This window comes from Eubalaena glacialis, chromosome 20 (genome assembly GCF_028564815.1).
Source record: "Eubalaena glacialis isolate mEubGla1 chromosome 20, mEubGla1.1.hap2.+ XY, whole genome shotgun sequence".
In the NCBI taxonomy this organism is placed as follows: domain Eukaryota; kingdom Metazoa; phylum Chordata; class Mammalia; order Artiodactyla; family Balaenidae; genus Eubalaena; species Eubalaena glacialis.
Window position 1 is genome coordinate 28,859,129 of NC_083735.1, and position 19,771 is coordinate 28,878,899.

Below are 19,771 nucleotides of genomic sequence, written 5' to 3' on the forward strand. Positions count from 1 at the left end.
GATGTAGTGAAGTGAGTCCTGATAAAGGTATTAGGGTATCAGAATTCTAGTTTTAGCTATGGCACCAACTACCTGGGTGACTTCTACTAAAGTTTATAACCCCTGTGGAGTCTATAAAAAATGTCAAAGACTGATTAGGAAATTGAGGCTGAGGGAAGTCCTGTAGCATCCAAGGTCATTGAGCTACGAAATGTGAAGTTATACTCCAAAGCAAGATCTTTCTGACTCTGAAAGCATACTTTTTCTGTTAGTCCATCCTAACCTCCAAAACTGGAAGAATTTTGATGAGCGTTGTTCTATAATAGTCCAGGGAATAGAACTAAAACCAGTAAGTAGAACCTGTTTAATCTGATAACATGTACTTTGAAGTTCCAAGAGTAAGATATAACGTGCAGCATTTCTCAAAAAGTATTTGACCATGTGACTGCTCTTTCTTGGAACATCTTCTGAGATACCCTGTGGGAATACTGGGTTAAGGCATTATGTTTCCAAAACATTCCCCCATATGTAACTGTGTTAAATGGTTACAGAAAGACAAAACACATTGTCATTCATTAATAAGATCTTTGCATGAACTAGTTTCCTCAATTAACAGATTTTTGGAGATGTAAGACATACCAAGTCTGAAGGCTTATAGCTCCGTGAGCCTGGACACTAGCCAAGAAGGGCTTCCGTGGCTGTGGTGTCCACAGAAGGAGATGTGTAAATGTCAGGAAAACATCAGGGGAAGCTCACAGGGGCAGTTCAGGAAGGGCATGTGTTGACTTAAAGGACAGCCCAAGTCGACAAGTTCCTAATGCAAAGGGTAGTTTCTTGGGGTTTAAACAGTGCTAACTAGTCCCTTAACCCGACCTCAGATTTGTGTTTTAATTTCCCTTTGCATTAGTTTTCTTCTCTTGCATAACAAATTACCACAAATCTATCAGAAAAAACCAACACCTGCTATTGTCCCACATTTTCTGAGGGCAGAAGTCTAAGCATGGCCTAACTGGGTTCTCTGATCAGGATCTCACAAGGCTGAGGTCAAGGTGGTGGTGGCAGCAGTACATTCTCATCTGAGCTCAGAGGTTTGTCCCCAAATTTATTAGGGTTGTTGACAAATTCAGGTCCTTGTGGCTGTAGGACTGAAGTCCCCAATTTCTTGCTGGCTGTTGAACAGGGCTCACTCTCAGCTCCTAGGGGACACCCTCAGTTCCTAGCTTCACCCCCTCCCGCCCCCAATCATAGGCAGTTCACAGCGTGGCTATTTGCTTCCTTCCAGGCCAGCAGGAGAGATACCTCCAGTTAGGAGCTGCATCTTCTCTCTTTTAAGAGCCACTTGATTAGGTCAGGTCCACCCCGGAAAAATCTCTCTTCGTCAATGCCTAGTCAACTGATGAGGGACTTGCAGAATCCCTTTTGCCTTGTATCCCATCATAATCACAGGAGTGATTCAACTACCTTTCAAGCCTTAAAATTCTGTTAGTCCATATAAACTTTCAGCAACTATTCTGATATGATGGAGGGATGTGTGATTTCACATTGGATATGATGATCTAATTGTTATGATGTATAACTAATCCTCACTGGACAGCTCTTAAGTCACAAGAGTGGGCAGACAGCAGGCAGAAGCTCTCCAGCCTGCAGCACTCTGCCGGCTAGTACAGGTCTCATCGCTGACTCGTGGCTGCCTCCCATTTTACAAAAGCAATTTAATTCTGAAACAAAGCCAAAATATTTACTAGAGAATCACACTTGAGGCCTGGGAGAAACACACACTTGAAAATGATCAACATACAATCAGGTCCCCTTTGTAGCTTTCCTGACACGTGGCTTCCCAGCCAGCTCCTTTGATCAGCACATTCTTCTCTGATCAGCTCTGACTCTCAGAAGGTCTCCTTACAGTGAACTGAAATCTGTCATCTGGTAGCTTCTTCCTACTGATTCTAGATATTTTTTTTTTTTTTTTTGAGAAGTAAAAAAAAATCTAATTCTGCTCTCACCTGACACCTCCTTGGATGTAGGAAGCTGAAGATTGTGACTCCCCTGAGTGGAAGAGGCTTTTGTAAAGCTCCAGTACACGGTTTCCTAGGCTACTAGAGACATTATTTACTATTTTAGAAGAGAGGGGAACTTGTCAGTGTATTTTATAGACTCCATCACAACAGGCAAGCATTTTTTGCATGTGTGTTAACACAACTTTTCTTAAAAAAATAAAAGTGTTGATCAGTAAGGCTTCTACTTAGATCTGATCCTGCTTTCCTTATTTTTTTTATAGAATGAAAGAGAGACCATCACTTTCTTCGCACAAGAGGACAGCACTTTCCCTGCACAGACTGGCCCCAAAGCCTTCAAAATTCCCTACTCCATCAGACAGCGGATTTGTGCTACATTTGACACCCCCAATGCCAAAGGCAAAGACTGGCAGATGTTAGCACAGAAAAACAGCATCAACAGGTAATTGGGGGCAACTTCAAAAAGAGGATTTTACTAAAAGAGCTTGAAAAATAAAATGGGGCGGGTGTATCCACGTGGTTTCCAGGCCCTGATATCTGTATGGATTTCTCTGGCTGTATTTCATGTGAAATCTGGACAAGGAAGGGGGAAAAGAACAAAAATATGACACAGTGTGTGGCCCTTCCTGCCACCCCACTCTGCCTTTGGGGACGTTACGGAAAAGTCCTACTTTAGTCCTGGTCCCATCTCCAGGTTTGCTAATTGGGCCCCCATAATGGAGGTTTAGACTTTGTCATCTTGGTGCTGGTGAGGGATCCCAGAGTCTTGAGACAGTGATGGAGAAACAAAGAAGCAAGTCTCTCACACCTCTTCCCTCTCATCGGGTAACCTTAAGTGTTATTTAACCCCTAATAAGGATATGCTCAGCCTGAAGAAATGGGTGCGTGAATATAAGAAAGGAAGTTTGAGATGATACCTCTCAGGTCTGAAGGCAGAGGGCATTAAACAAGCAAAAGCAAAAGTCTGCTGCTTAAACCGACACTATTCATTACTGGGCTACTGTTGTGGTTGAGTTGAAAGGAGAATAGAGAGATTCATAGTGGGCGCTCGTACTTTGATGAGAAAAAGCAGGGGTGATGCTATTCAGAACAGCACTGATGGGGAGGCCAGTTAGGGCTCAGCTTGAGGGATGACTGGTGGGGAAAAGGCATTGACAAATAGGATCTCCTCTCTCCCTAACCCACCCCGCAAACCCCAGAATGAAAAGAGAACAAGTTTTCCCAGCACCCTTTTCCTTCCCTTTCCTTTGGTACTTTTTTTTTTTTCTTTTGAGACAAAGCCTTATTTTTCTTACTGTTTGGCTTACTCTGTCATTTCCACTTTTTTTGTTCTTTGTTTTCACAGACATCCTACCTGACTCTTTCTTCTCTGAAAGGAAGGTAGATGTCTGCCAAGAAAGGAAAGAGGGCTGCTCCCTGTTTCAAAAGGGATCCAGAATCCAAGAACGAAGGGCCCAACTAGAAAGCAGTCAGACTCAGAGAGGAAAATCAAGAGAGAAGGCATGGCTATAAGAGAAAATGGAATTTACAGACAGGCAGGCCCAAAAAGAACACATTCTTGAAAAAGGCAGATAGTGAAAATGAGAGAATACAAAAATGTCTGAGTGTATAGGGGAAAAAAAATTAGGTTGAATTTTTCCCAGCAACTTTGTTAAAGGATGAGATGTATCATGTATAACCTATGAACACCATGACTATGTCACGTTCACTTTCTGATCAACCTGGGGACAAGAATGAAAAACTCAGCCAGAGGACAGAATTTGGTCTAAAGAAAGAAAAATGAACATTGGGCAGGGACTCAGAAGCTCTGTACAGCAGCCCTGGTTCTACAGCTAATACCAGTCTGCCCAAACACATCACTTACCATCCCTATGTTACTTTTTCTACAGATGCAATTCATAGAATTCAAACTACATTAACTCTCTAATCCATTCTGGCAATAAGAGTTGATGATTTTTAATTCACAAGAAAATAATTGCCACAAAATATCTACCTACCCATGGATGCTGGCATTAATTTGCTAAAGAAGCATGTGCATGTTCCTGCCTTGTTCATTTTATTCTCCACTTACAGTAAACATACGAGAACTACACAGGCCGCCTCCGAAGCCATCAGTTTCTGACCTTGCACAGTAGGGAAAATGCATTTCAAACTGGGAGACTAAGGTTAGCATCCTTTTGTGTCTGGGCTCTAATGAGCAGTAAATAGCTACACAGGAGCACGCTTGTCCCCTCCAATGTCGGGGTCAAAAAAGGCAACCATTTGATGTGCCTGCTTGTTTTTGCTTGCATTTGTTTCTCCCTAAGACCCCTCTCTCCAGGAAAGCCTAAACGTCCTTAGTATACAAAATTCAAACAACCTACTTTATGGCAAGTTTCTAACATGGTTCTAAGAAAATGTCCATTTTAAATAAATGTTAGTTAGTCCCTTTGAAATGTTCACAATTAATAGCAAGTTAGAATAGCATGAATGCACGGAATCTTTGTATTTAAATAAGGTTTAATCTTTAAACCTTATTTAGCTACCATATTCAACTTCAGTGAATGGCATTTCCTTCCTCTTTATTCTCTAGCTTAACTCTCCAATAGTAGTCTCATTATGGAGTAAGAACGATTCAAAACTAGGGGTTAGCAGGCTTTTTTCTGTTAAAGACCCAGAGACAGTAAATAGTTTAGGCCATATATGATCTATTGCAACTACTCAGCAATTATTCAACTCTGTTTCTGCGGTGTGAGAGCAGCCACAGGAAATATCTAAACAAACAGGCGGGGCTGTGTCCCAATAAACATTATTTACGAAAGGAGGCAATGTATTTGGCCTACAGTACATAGTCTGCTGACCCCTCATTTAAATGAGTCTGCTCTCATTTAGTAAAACTTTCATAGGACCTGTTGCTGCAGTCAGAGTTACACCTGAGGCTAAGCTAAGGCACGGGATAAGGTCCCTTTCTGCAAGCTGGTGCTGTTCCGGCAGAGATGGCCACGAAGATGTTCAGAGAAGCCGAAAGAGAAAGATGATGGAAAATCACCTCGCACCATGTTAGCTAATCCTCATTCTCATTTTGCAGAAATTGTCAAGTTCATTATACATTTTCACTACTGTAGCAAAAATGTATCTTCTCCTACCTGGGAAGAAACCTATGTGACAGAGATGAAGGAGATTTTCAGATGTAATTTGTCACAACTTCTTATTGTGTAATCCCAAATCACTGGTCTTACTCTCTTAGGGCTACAAATAATATAGTACTTATTATACTACATAATCATCAGTCGCTAATGTGATCATTAATGTGTGTTAAAACACAGAAATCTGACGTTGTCAATATGCCGGTATTATTGGGTAAGAAAGCTGTTGGATAGCTTGAGATTTCATCAACCCTGGGATCACGAGAGAAAGATGATCACAAAGCACAGAGTCGGTCTTCTATTCGGGAATTCACCTACCTTGATCTTGTGACAGCACCTTTACCTGACTCTCTCCTTCCTTTCAATTTCCAAAAGTGAAAAGCTAGTAAAGCAACAGCCCTCAAACCATGAAGGAAGCATTTTCAAAGGGAGTGGAAGGAAACATTCACTGTTATCGTGTTGCCAGTGAAAATGTTCTCCTCCTTTCGGTAAATGCAAATGTCACTGATGATAATTTGCCTTTTTGCCTAACAAGTTTCTACTTAGGTCTGAATAGGAGAGAACATACATGAAATAGGAAGTTAAAGGCTTAGAATGTGAGACATGTCAGTGGGTGCGCTTAAGGCAGCAACGCAGGTGGCCTTGCAACTTGCTTGGCATATGGATTATGATAAATAAACCACACAGCCTAGCAAAGAATGTCATAGTTAACAGTTGCAATTACAGATTCTGTGGGCAAACTGACAATTACTCAGGGCCCATACTTGCTGCATTTTAGAGCTGAGATTGCACATTTATTCTACAAATCCAGCTGCAATAACTCTCCTCTTCAATGCTCTTGGTCACAGGTGATTGGTAGGTAGGTGGGACTAATAAGGAGTTGATCACGTAGGAGTAGATGGTGGGGAGCTTTGCTGAGAACTAAACAAATTAAATGATATCAGAAACTAACTGCTTCAGCTAGAAGTAATCTTCCATATCTAAACTTCCATAGCACTTTGTATTTTTATGATACTTTTTTATTTTTTAATTACAGTTAGACATACCTAGATAGTACTATCTAGTTTGGGGAAATTCAAGAAATTTGTCTTGAATGAATGACATGAACTTTTTCTTTGGATAGTATACTTGACCTTAAAAACTTGCCTCCTAATAGAATGGAAATGAATAAGTGTCAAAGGATTTTGAAAGCTGGTCTCAAAAGAGAGGTTACATGGCTGACTCTGTGGAGGATTCCTGTCTTTCAGTACCTGAAATTCTACTATTGGATCATTCTTCTTTAAGGCCTCATGATTTTCATATTCCAGAAGCCCTTGTGAAAACATAGCCAGCTTGACCAAGTTGCCGTGGGAACAGACGCTGGATAAAGTGCACGAGATACAAGAGGATGAGGAGAAGGGAAGTGACCAAAATGGAAGAAAGGATTCCAAGATGGAAAGGAGTAGATAAACCACACCTCATTAACAGTTTCTTATAATAGTACACTTGTTTGAAACTGCGTCAGCACACTGCCAGAGAAACATATTTATTAATGGTCAGCTGGGTAAAATAGTTCAAATGTATTTTGGATGTTAATGTTTTTGCGTGATGGTATAGAAATCATGAGCAAATGAAATTTCTCAAACTTCATGGCTGATCAGCGGTGCTACAGTAACTTATTTTTCCACCAAATCTTTTAACAGGACCTCTAATGAGAAGCAGAATCTTCTCACGTTGAGGTCAAATCCTTTTATTCCCTCTGTCCCCCCTCTTAACTGGATACACAGGAACAGTGAAATGGCCAGAGGGCAGTGGGAAAGGACAGAGGAAGGTCGCAAGACAGTTTATTAATCTGTCTCTGAGTAACTCCTGAGAATTCACTAAAAGTGGAAGTCCCGGGGCCAGCTTTCTTTGGGGGTGAAGGAAGGAGGAGGAAAAAAGAGAGAGAAAGTGATTACAAAATATATACAGAATGCCTGCTTCACAGGCAGACCACCAAGGGTGGTCACTCAGGGACCTGTGAGACTAGATATTTTTCACTCTTGTGTTTTGGGATTTGCTAGGATTACACCAAATGAAGCTGTCTGGGCTCTGCAGACTAGAGGCCAGAAAACACATCCTAACCTTTAAATAATAAAAATGGATGTGAGGCTGCCATTTCCAGAAAACAATATCCATGACTCTTCTAAGGAGAATTAATGCACAGGAAGATAGCATTCATTACACAGATCCTTGGAGGCAAAATATGATAAAGCTCCAATCAGATTTTCTGGTTCTGGCCCAATGGACTTGTGCAGAGTCTGGATTTGAAGAGCCCTCAGTGTGAAGCCAGAGGGACCCAGCACAGCCAAGTGGTGGGTGTTCAGGCTTCATTCCGCTTAAGTTAGGGACTCATGAAACTGCCTACTAATACGAATCTGAAAACAGCCTAGGGCCAGTTTAGCCATGAACAAACGGTATATGGTTTATAAGTGGCAGGTGTTTCTCCTAAAGGCAATAAGGGAGAGAACCTGTTTCTATGCCTCCAAGAGAACCAAAGTCACGCTCCCACTCTAAGCTGCAGGGGTGGTGACAAGGGGCGAGTTTGCATTGGTCTTTGAAGGACTAGGTTTCCCTCCTTTAAGCTAATGTAGTTTTCAGAAAAGATGGACATGCCCAAGCCCCTTTATAGCCGAAATAATCCCCTTCACGGGTCTGTCTCAAAGAGACCTGGAAAAGCTGACAAAGTCACAATCCCTGGATGTGATGTTTTCATAATTTGAGAAAATGAAATTATGGAAAGGATTTTGCCTAATTCATTAGAGAGTCCTTTAATAAAGTGCTTAACTATTTCTTTGCGATTATTTGTGAGGTTTTATTGAAACACACTGAGTATTTTGCAAAAGGAAAGGTATCAATATTTCTCCCTTTCCCCCTTCAGGATTAGCACTGTGGTCTTTTCTCTTGGAACAAATAGTGGCCATTCTCCTTTACCCTCAGGATTCTTGAAAATGTCTCAACGTTATTGAAGAGGAACATTAAATGAGACGTATTTTTCTATGCTATATCCCAATTCAGAGAAAAGTTGAGATCTGATTTTGCAGTTTTCATTGCCTTTCATTGCCAAATATGAGAAATTGTCAGAGCCTTATCAGGAATGAAACTGGAGAATTGAAAACAAGAGTCTACAACTGGTTTTATTCCTGTTTGGCAACTCACAGGGGGTCCTGAAGGCTCCAGGGCTAACATACATTTTCCAAAGAAGGAAGAATCCTTGCTAGTCACTTTCAGGAGCCAGATAATGAAATAGGCAAAAGGAAGAACTATGAGGGGAATTTTATTGCCAAATTAATTGGTCCAAAAGAATTAATGTACCACCTTTAGGGCACAGCATGTTTTCAACTGCCTGTATCTTTTCCTTGCGGGTTCCCCATACCAGCTTCCTTTCATTTGAAGGCACAGGGGGGCAATAGGCAGAGGTGACATAATGGCAAGCATCTTTTGCTTATTCTTTAGGAAATGAAACAGACTTGCTTTATCCTGAAAGCTGCTCTGCTGTTTGTTGAGTACCCAGTGAGGATGAAGTTTGGGGATGAAAGCTTGAGGAATGGACCAAATGCTTATGCTGTGGTCCAGTCACCACTGTCCAGTATAAGTGGCTTTTCTCTTCTATTTGCATTTAAAGAACCATAGGGAGGGGTTGGTTGTGGTCACATAAGAGGCTTTCATTAAATGAGACAATTACGATGATAGCGGGGATATTAATATTTTTTTTCATTATGACTATGTTTCAATTCCCTATTTGGTACTCTACAGTAGGACTATGCACCGTTCTTATAATGATGTCTCCCAATTTATTATAGGCAGCTTAACTTAGTTTTCACTTTCTATGCTGCCAACCGACCAGGAAGATATTTTTCAATATGCTTTTTAAAAAAAAAAAAAGTTGACTTAGATATAAATGGCAACAGCTTATAGAACATAAACATACTTGCTGCCTTAATGTTACAGGTGCAAGTGCTCCCTTGTACTTGGAAGTGCTGGGTGACATCCTAAATTCTGAATGAAAGTGCGGCATGTACCTGGGATCAGGCGTCTTCCTGTGCTAAGGATGTTAGGCTGCAGTGCAGATGTGGTCCCCTGCTAGGTTTTATTACAGAGGAAATTCATTCTCACCATTAGTTACAAAGAAGAGCTTACAGCTTTCAAATAGGCATGTCAGCCCCCTGGTAGCATGGCCCTGAGTAACTAAGATAAAAGCTTCGTTATCTGGAATTCAGAATGAAAGGGAGTCCCTTATAGGCCACACATAGTCAGATAGAACTAAGACCCTAAGCAGGCAGACTCCAGCTTTAAGCGCAGGTGCACGTGCCCTTGGTAGCTCTTCCTGCGTGCATGTCCCCAGGGCTCAGATAGAGTCTCAGACCTGTGCCCCATCGGTTACTGTTATCTAATCTTTTTGTTAACTGATTGAGGATTTAGATGTTACTATTCCCTGAGACATTTGTATTTGAATACTGCTTTCAAGTACTAAAGAAAGGGTGGTATCTTTCAATTCACACTGGACACCTAGACACTTTTCCTTTCCATAAAATGAGCCCTGCATTGCAACAGTATATAGACTTATATGGCAGAATTTTATCATGGTCCTCAATTCTCTCTTCCTCTTTGTACCCAAAAAAGAAAACAGATGGCACAATAACTATTTCCAGAAATTCTCGAAATAACCTAATCTTCGTTATCAGTTTAACGCGGTCATTCATTTGAAGATGTATTTTGAAAACTGAGATTCTATATAAAAATTTGGTGGTTGACCCATATACACCATTGTAAGTTGGCCTCTGTCTAGCTAGTGAAATTGCTAAAGATTCATGTTCCCAATTCTGCCCTGGCTTCCACATAAAGAATGGAATTTTAATTGGGCTGGGGGACAGCACAGATAAGGAAGTCTCAGAAAGAAGAAATTAATCATAGTAATAAAACAACTCAGGGGCTCAGGTGAATAGAAAGCATGTAGGCTCAACAAAGCAAAATTAAACTTAATAAACTATTACTACTCAATGAATTTACATGGATAAATCTATACAGCTGTCTTAGCATGTGGTTTTTTAGTTTATCTGGACTCTTTCAGTGAGAGTTCCAAAGAAAAAGATGGGGGGTCACTGAGTCTACAGGACTTAGGACAAATAAACTGAAGACATAGGATGATTCTAAGGTAAATTCTTAAAATTTAGAGAGTAAATAATCTTATGTACACAGTATGCAGCATCTTTATGAACCACAAAAAAATAAATCTTATTTTTCAGAATTACCTCAGTCGATCAGAATTTGAAAAGGCTATGACAAAAGATTCAGTGCATAAAGAAGTAACAATATGAAGCATCTAAGGCAAGCATAATAAACATTTACTTCTTTAAACATTTTTCAAAGAGAAAGGAAAAAATTGTTTTGTTTTGAGCCATCCACCTGAATTTCAAGATGACTGTTTTTGCCAAATGTTCTTTATTCATTTCAAAAAAAAAAAAAAAATCAAAGACTCAGGAAATCAACTATTGCTATGAATTCTGTTTTCTAGTATTAACAATGTTCCCTGAATTGTGTGTGCATTTACCTGCTGGTGTCCAAATGCACCAGCATTATTATGAAGAGAAATGGGTCACACGGATTGGGATCAAAATAATTTCAAAAGGGAGGTATGGAGATAACCAAATGGATATAGGGTATATATTTTCAAAAAAATCATAATGCATTTGTACACATGTAAGCAGTAAAATAATCCAACTAAGTTTGAGAAATAGCCTATAGCATTAGCACTTTAGTGTCTTTTGTCTATTAATTCTTCTGGTGTAGACAAGTAAGTATAGTTTAATAGGATGTCTGTTTACGACAAAGCTGACTGAATCATTTTTAATAAGGCTGATATGCTCCTACGTGTATTTACTAAAATTAAGTGGAATTTGAGATTTGTGTGTGTTGCCGAGTGTACTTGTATAAATTCAGAGCATCAATCGGGAACATGCTTTGGGGAGCACATTTCACTTGCTACAGTATGTTCAGAGAACCATGCCAAGGGAGAGTTCTACTTCTGCCTCTTTGATCATTTAGCTTCCTGTAGCCCTGGGTGCCTAGTCTACAAATCAGGGCATTTGCAGGACTTCTCAGAACCAAGTGGCTGGCAAGAGTCATCCTCCAGCTCTGCTCTTCTTCCTCTAGGCAGGTGCACTTAAAACACCTTCACACTGCAACTGGATTCATGAATATTTTGAATAGCATGTTGGGACAAAGAGTCATCACAACCTCCAAAACATAGTCTGTATGCCGCTCCTAAAGTTTTGTTTTTGCGTTTTCATGCCCAGATCTTCTTCTCATGTCCTGAAATGTCAAAGCTCCCCAAACGTTACCAAGGATAAAGGTCTCAGAGTGCTTGGGGCAGGACATGTAGCTTGAGGACCCAGCAACTTTCACCCTCTAGGTGCTTATTTTCAGATGCAGCACAAAATGAAAGTTCAATCTCATCTTCTCTGAAATGACTACTATGTCTGGAAATCTAGTTTGGGTTATAAGACAACATGGAACGTGGTCAGCACCATGACCTAGGGGCTAAATCTGGCCCAACACCTGCTTTTCTATAGCCCCAGAGCTAGAATGGTTTCAGGAGGATAAACAAAACAAGAGTGATAGATATGGTGTGACATGTGAAAAGTATATGACATTCAAATTTCAGTGTCTCTAAATAAAGTTTTCCTGGAACACAGACATGCACATTCACTTATGTATTGTCTATGGCCATTTCCCACTACCATGGCGAAGTTGAGTAGCTGCTACAGAGACCAGATGTGGCCCCCACGGTCAAAAATACTTGCTGTCTGGGCCTTTAAAGAAATAGTTTGTCAACCCCTGGTACAGAATAAAGGGTAGCTTTGGGGTTAATAGGGTCACAAGGATCCAGTCACTCCAAAAGACACTAGTCCATTGTGGTTCAGTAGGAAATACAAAATATAAACCTTCAATAATATGAGAAATCTGTGCTTCTTTTTGTTGTGCTTGCCAGCATTATTTTTCTTTTGAAATAACAATGGCGAGCATAAAGAATTATTTCCCCACTCCAGGAAACAATGTGTGTCAATGGTCATTATTCTCATAAATTACATGGAAAGAGATTATCACACAGCCCACCCAGAATCCACTCACACAGTCTCTCAGTTTTTGCCTCTTTTCTCAGCTATTCCTCCAGTTTGTATTCTGCCTGCACATTGGTTGGGGTGTACCAGTCTATTTACAGACCTGGAGATACAGCAGCTTTCCCCACAAACAGCTCCCTACAACTAAAAGGAAGTGGCAGTATTCAAAACAATGTTTTGAATAGAAGGAACTAGGATCCCTTCAACTACAGGAGCAACATTTGCTTTGCCATTTCTATTAGTGTAGAAATAAATAACTATATTTGATTCCAAGGCCAGCTATGGAGGGGGCGGCGATGGGGAGAAGGAAGGAAAGATAAAAGGAAAAGAAACTGGAGAGAATATTTTTAAGCTGGCCTTCTCCCTCTCTCAATGAAAGATTCAGATGTAGTGGAAAGCATATGTCGTACCCTGATATTTGTGCTATTTGGCAACCAACTAGCTTTAAGTAGTGTCGTAAGACCTTTGAATAAAACAGCACTTTATTCACTCAGAATTACTATGTGTGTATGTTGTTTGTAAATGATAACGTGCCCTTAAAAGCTTGTCTTCTCTTCCACTTGCTCTTGGCTACATGAGTCTGCTTTGTGATTATATGCTGAGTCTGGTGATGGAAACTTGTACCATCCTCAAAATAGGCAATTCTTGGTTGACTCTGGAAAATCTTTTCAACTCATCAGAATTTTACCAGAGGTGACATTTCTATCCCTGCTGCAAAAGTACCTGTGAAAAACTGTGACCTTTTAATCCTCTGTGTTGTCTCAGTCTTCATCAGAACAAAGTCATTGTCCAAAAGGTTATCATTTGTTTTCCCTGAAGATCCTATATCATCTGAAACAAGCTCCTAGCAATCAACTACTCAGTTGATGGATATGGAATAAATACCTGTCACAGTATTATAAGTGCTGTTGTAGAATCAGAAAATGATTAGCTATGACCCTTCTCTTTCAGGTGTCTGCAATCACACGGAGAAGGCAGAGGTCACACACATGGAATATATAAGCGTTTTACTCACATGAAAATTTAAGCAGAAGCATAAAAAGAGTTGAGAAAAGAAATAAATTACTTTGAGAGAAGAGGACATGAGAATTATCTACAATCCAGGCATCGTAGGAGTATAGGATCTTGATAAACAGAGGGGAAAGTGGCCATTTCCTAGTGAACAGAATACATTGGATGAGAGCAAGAACAAAGTATTACCTAAGTCAGTGTTGATGTCTCAAAGGAGAAAAGAATATTGAGGGAAAAATATATATATATTACCAGAGCTAGTTTGAGGCCAGACCAAGGCTGGCACTGAAAACAAGTGGAGTAGATACATGATGATTTATGAAATAGAATGCAAGGTATATTGGAGAGTTTGGAGAAATAAAGAGCTATAAGGCTTCTGCTGGAATTTAGTCATAAAATGATAGAGCATAAATTAAATACAAATAGTATGAATGGAGAGGAAGAGTGAAGCTGATGAGTTTGTCAAAAAGAAAAAAACAAAGAGAAGACTCAGAAATAAATGTCCTAGTGTGAGAGATTAGAAGGATGGTTGTAATTACTGGGATATTTGTTATAGTTAGAATGGGGGCCAATGGAGGCCTGGAGAGTATATCGATTCCTGATGCACCGAGTCTGAGGAAGTGGAAAGCTATATCTAACTGGAGCAGTCCCAAAGTCATTTAAAGATCTGTGACTAGCTCATTATTAACCTATAAGACAGGAGATGCCGACTTAGACACTGTCCACGTGGAGTTGATAACTACTCCATTTAGTATATGAGCCCAAGAAGACACAGATAAAATCTTGACAGCCCTTAGGTTTACCGTGAGAGACATAAAGAGGGGTCAGATATTTTGGGGGAAAAAAAAAAAAAGGAATGAGTTATATCATCACATAAGCTAATGAAGTAGAGCTTTACAAGAGGGTGTTCAAGAGAGAAACACACGTACATGTATACACACACAACTCAAGGAAAGTGAGGACTAGAAAAAGACATGGAGGATTAAGAAGGTCATTGGTAACCCTCCAAAGTACAGTTTCAGTTTAGTGTTGGGATACAAACTGGACTGTCCCCAGACCTGCCTTAGTGGAGCTCTTTATGCCTATTTTAATAATATCTGTTCCAATTCATTTTTAATTCCCTTATAGTGATTTGTATTTGTTCCTTTATTTCTATTTTTATTTTGTCATTTTGTTTATTTAACTCTCTGTCTAGGAATTTATCTTATTTTGCTACACAAAGTAGCCCGTCTGCTGTCATTTTGAACCTGTGGGAAGCTCGTCATCAGCATGATGGTGACCTTGACTCCCTGGCCTGTGCCCTTGAAGAGATTGGGAGGACACACACGAAACTCTCGAACATTAAGGAATCCCAGCTCGATGAAGCCGACTTCAGCTACAGCAGGCAAAATGGACTCTAGTCCATTTCCTCTCATGAGAGAGTGATGGCCAACTTCGGGACATTTGCTTTACAGGGGAAAGAAAGAGGCGGCTTTCTGCCCAGTGGCATTTGGGGAATTCAGCCTTCATTTACAATCAGTGAGCATCCCTGATTGAAGAAACTGCATTTTATATAGGTAAAATATGTTAATAGGGAAAAGTACAAGCTCTCTTAAATATATGTGTCTCCTCTGAAGCCACACTCCGGTTCACAGTTGAGGAACTTCTCAGATTTGGAGTGGCAAGGATAAAAGCGAGGACGTATCTAGATAGAAGTAACTGTGGGAAAAGATGAGCTACAGCAAAGCTGGGAAGGCAGAGATTGAATAAGTGCATGTTTTGCAACAGATTTTTAATGATGTGCCCCAAAGGACCAGCTGATTCTGGCACCAGATTGTCTGAGTTTTCTACCAACTGGCATCTGGGATGCCGGCAATCATTGTCAACTGGCTCTTAGAAGTGAAACACGGTTGCCAACCCATCTGTAGGACTTCAACAACGTCAAGGAGGGTATTTAGAATTTCGAATCTGAGTACACCACACCAGCACCAATTCCCTATCTATCCTAGCCACTTAATGGAAACAAGATCAAGAGGTAGAGAGATCACAAGCTAGCTCTAACAGCGTACCTACCCCTCTTCCATTTTCTCCAAGGACCAAATCTATCCACATTCTTTCTTCCCCTTCCTTACCCATTACACTAGGGGGAAGGTTTCAAGGAGCATAGACTTTTCAATATGGAAATTTATTTTTTTCTAACTCAAAGTAGGACCATCTCTATTCCCAGCTAAGCCACGCAAATTGCAAACGCTATCAGAACACAGCTTATCATACAGATTTTAGAGACCAGGGAGGTCAAATCAGGTCCAAGGAAACATGAACTGCAGATGCCATAGGCCTCAAAATAAGCTGTTATTCTAGGATGCAGGTGTTGATTTAGTTCCCCAGTACAGTTGTTATGAAGGGATGAGGGGGTTTACTGTCCTTCACAATCCAGTTCTTGAATTTTCTAGCCTTTTGGTACTATGTTATCACAAAATCTCTCCATGGGGCTATAGGTCATCCTCGTTTTGCCTCTTGGGAAATTAGCAGATGGTCTTTGCTCTAAATGATAGCCGAGTACATAGACCTGAGGAATACCTCTACCACAATGTCTCAGAAACCATATGCATTGTTCAAGGAGCCTTCAAGCTCCGATAATTCAACCTCACCAAGTATGCTTTCTTTCCAGGACCATTAATATATTGTTTTACATTTTAAATGAGAGGCAGTGATACTGTGGAGAATTGAAATCCATGGACAATACATGACCCCCATCTTAACACTTCACTCCATCTTTTATCCTATTTAATCATTTTTGACAAGATGTCCTGGTAGACTACAGATGAACAGATTTGCTCCTGATTATCTTTTGGTGGATGTTTTAATTAGCTGTCCAGAATCAGGACAACCAAAGTCAAGGACCTAGATTAACCACAAAGTTGATTAGCTACTTAGAGGTTGGCTCCATTAGAATAAAAATAGGGAATGGGGGAGGTAGGGAGTACTTGGCAGTAGGGATGTGATCAACTTTTTAAACAATGTTTTTGTAGATCCCATGTTTAAAAAAATGTTGTGAATCTCCACCTAAGTGAAAAATACTTAAAATAGGTTGAATTTATGATATCCTGGGTAAGGCATTGAAGAAGTAACTCTTGAATGTGTTGGCCATTCTCTGTAATGAATGTGTGGTATATAAGGTCCCCTGTAATTGATGGAAGGCTTTGCTACATGAAATTCAAAAAGCATCTTGCTTTTCTCAGGAACCAAAGGCATATTATACAGAACAAACAAGTCCTCTTAGAACTGTTGAGCATATTTTCAAAATACCATAACTAGATCAGGAAAATACCCTTTTTGCTAGTATACTCTACTTGTTTATTCCTTCTAGGGAGCAAAAGACAGAAAGCATCGAAGTGTTAATCATTTAACATAATGATGGGATATAATTTCTGAGATAGAAGTGGAAGTAGATGGTCATCCACCCAAAATAAACCAGAGGGTTGATTGGCATGGGTGGTATGCAGAAAGAATCTGCATTAAACTGTTGAATAGGAACTTACAGAAAGTACAGTGTAGAGCATATGTTGTTATCCATCTTGGAGGATTTTTGTTTTAAACATCATATCCTTTTTTCCTCTTCCCTTCTAATTGGCCTTATAATTGTTTTTATCTATTCTGTGAATCCACACAGATCTTTTTTAGATTTTTGATATATTTTTTATATTTTAAAACAGATGAAAAATGTTAATGTTTCCCCTAGAATCTATCTAGATTATTTTAAGATAAGAATTTATTATCAATCCCTGACTGTCTAGAATTTCCTCCCATGTGTTTATGCTTTTTTTTTCCTTTGGCCTGGGTTTTACAAATAAATGCACTTGATCACCATATCACTTTGAGTGATAAAGGAAGCAAAGGAACATGATTCATCTCGGATTTCAGCCCAAGGTTCAAATCCATCTTTCAGTCCATTTTGTTTCGTCTTTACGTTTCTCCTACTTATTTCTGCTAGGACTCTACATAGGATTTCTACAGGTTTTCTACAGCTTGAGATTCTATGGCTATTGCATGTCAGGATTGTGCAGTATTTTACAAAAGAATTCCAAAGAGAACCCATGTTTTTGAGATTTACAGACCAAGATGTGTGTGTGTGTGTGTGTGTGTGTGTGTGTGTGTGTGTGGCAGGGAGTATGAAACTGCAGATCAGATAGACTTAGCTGGCACTTGAACTTGTGCTACTCACTGTAACCTAAACCCTGGTTCAATTTTAATATTTTCATATCACAACACAAATGCCTCTCTTGAAAGAGATTTACTCATCAGCCTAAGTGCTTACTTTCGAAGTCTTATTGTCCTAGTGCAAAATGAAAAAAGAAATTAAAGGTGGTCTTTCATACTTGGTAGGTTACTTAAAATTTTAACAGAATAGCCCACTTAATGCCAAATCTTTCAGTCCTCAGAAGCATTTAAGTCTAATAGTCCTGCTTTAAACATTACTTAAAAGGATGCCACCAAAATGGTGCACTTCCCAGCTTAACCAGACTGCAGTCTCATAAAGTTAATTTACAGTTTTTACAATGTCGCTTGTGCAGTCCTCCTAGTTTACATTAAAAATCCTTTAAGCCAAAAGGAAGCTCACTCTATGGATTTAAAGGCAAACTTCCCTTACCGGTGCAGGAAGTCTCATAAAATTCAGATGTACTCCCACAAAAATTTTATGGGCCTTTTTGTAAGAGATGAATAGGAATTGACACAGTTCTCCTTAACCAGAGGAACTTCTCTATTTTGTTTGTTATTTTTATCTTCAGATGCAGGTGTTCTCCTTTGCCACACCCCTTGTCATTTTCCTTTCAGTTGACTTTGAGAGAGGATATGAAATCCAATCACTAAAACAGGGTTCTCTTTGGATTAAAAGTTCTGGATTTATTGCAGCTGTTTCCCTTGATAGAAATTCTCAACATCTGGATTGATAAGCAAAGGTAGAATATTAAAAAGATAGTTGCTTGAAGATGGTATTCTCCACTTGCCTAACGTCTGGCCAATCTACCTGTGAATTTCAAAACATTACAGAATCTTTTGATGTGCTTTTGGTTTTCCTTTTTTGCCATTTTCTCTTTAATTTCTTAATCCCTCTGTAAAGGTGTTGAGTCAGATGTGTTGAAGGTGAAGTTCTCTCGAGGGTCTTTGTTCCAGAACCCCGAAGGTCACAGGAACCGTGAAGGAGCTGAGAAACGTGCTTTTCTGGCCCATTGTGTGGCTCATTTTCATTAAGTTTCCTCATGAAACATTGCAGAGTTCTGAATCCTTGGTATAACTCCCATTGACTGGACTAGGGGTGACATCCACAGCAAATGGGAGAACAAAATATACTGTCCTACAGATAGTGACACATTTTATTGTCCCTCTGGTGTTAGCTACCATAGCACTGTATTTGCAAAATCGATGCTTTAGCCAAACGCTGAATGGCCACCGTTTCCGCCGTTTCCACTGTTTCGTCTGCATAGAATTTTCCTGAACTACAAGCAAAAATGTATTTTGTCAAATGTCACAAAGTGAAAATGTTACTAATCTTAGATGTGTTGCATATTTTGTGTTTTTACTTTCCAAACTCTTTCAAAAGCTGCAGTTATAAAGCTGTTTGGCTGTGTTGACAGCATGTGGTGTTTTTTGCAAAAGTAATTCTAGGAGAGCCAGTGTCTACCATGGACTCCTCACATCCCCAGCTCCGGTCTCATCAACAAAATCAAGATGGCAATTTGTATACTGTGATTTTTTCAAAAGAGAAAAGGGGATGGAAATCAGACCTGGCCGTTAGTCACTAGTGTGTAGTACTGTGATCTGAAGTAGGAAATTTAACTCACATAGAATAATTGTGGTTTTTGAAGCAGCTACTTTGATTTTTCCTTTTTCTGTGAAGATCATGGATTTGGAATGTCTTCACGAGGTGGATTTAAGACAGTAACACTAAACTCTAAGTCTTAGAACCCACCCTCCATCTGAACCCAAAGATGAAAAAGGCAGTAAGCTTCATGTTTAGGCCTAAGCTTAAAAATTTCCTCCCCCATCCCTATTATTGAGTTCGGCAAGGGGTACTTTTTTTTTCCCCAAAAAAAGTTGAATTAGAAAATATATAACTAAATTTGGTAATGTAGTTCTTTGCATGAATGGAAATGCGTGATAAATAATTTTACAAAAGGCATGATTACAGTGAAAATGTCCTTTTGCTTCAAATTGTACTCCCCCGAAAGTATTTCCCTATCTCAAGCATTACTTACATCCAAAATGGACAAATTATACAATTCCATTAAAATTGGATATATAGGATAGAAACTTGACTTTGATTCTATTGAATCATGATATTTGAGGGGAGTTTGTAAGCAGAATATCGTGCCTGCTGCCCCATTACTGGAACAGATATTGCAATCAGAAATAGATCTAATAATTCTAACATCCCTCCATTAGCAGCTCTGATGATACTGAAGGGAGATTCACCCCTTAGCGGGAGGCTTCCATTTAAGCCTTAACAGAGGGTGACTAAAAT

General features: G+C 39.7%; 1 protein-coding gene across 2 annotated transcripts in view; it reads left to right on the top strand.

Moving 5' to 3' along the window:
* Positions 1-14,766, top strand: part of UNC5D (unc-5 netrin receptor D) — a 600,815-nt gene extending 586,049 nt beyond the window's left edge. For both annotated transcript variants that reach the window (XM_061177270.1, XM_061177271.1), the window contains 2 exons: positions 2,258-2,436; positions 14,465-14,766. In XM_061177270.1, the coding sequence (XP_061033253.1) occupies positions 2,258-2,436; positions 14,465-14,669 (384 nt within the window). In that variant the 3' untranslated portion in view covers positions 14,670-14,766. The remainder of the gene's footprint in view (positions 1-2,257; positions 2,437-14,464) is intronic.
* Positions 14,767-19,771: the final 5,005 nt, after the last annotated feature.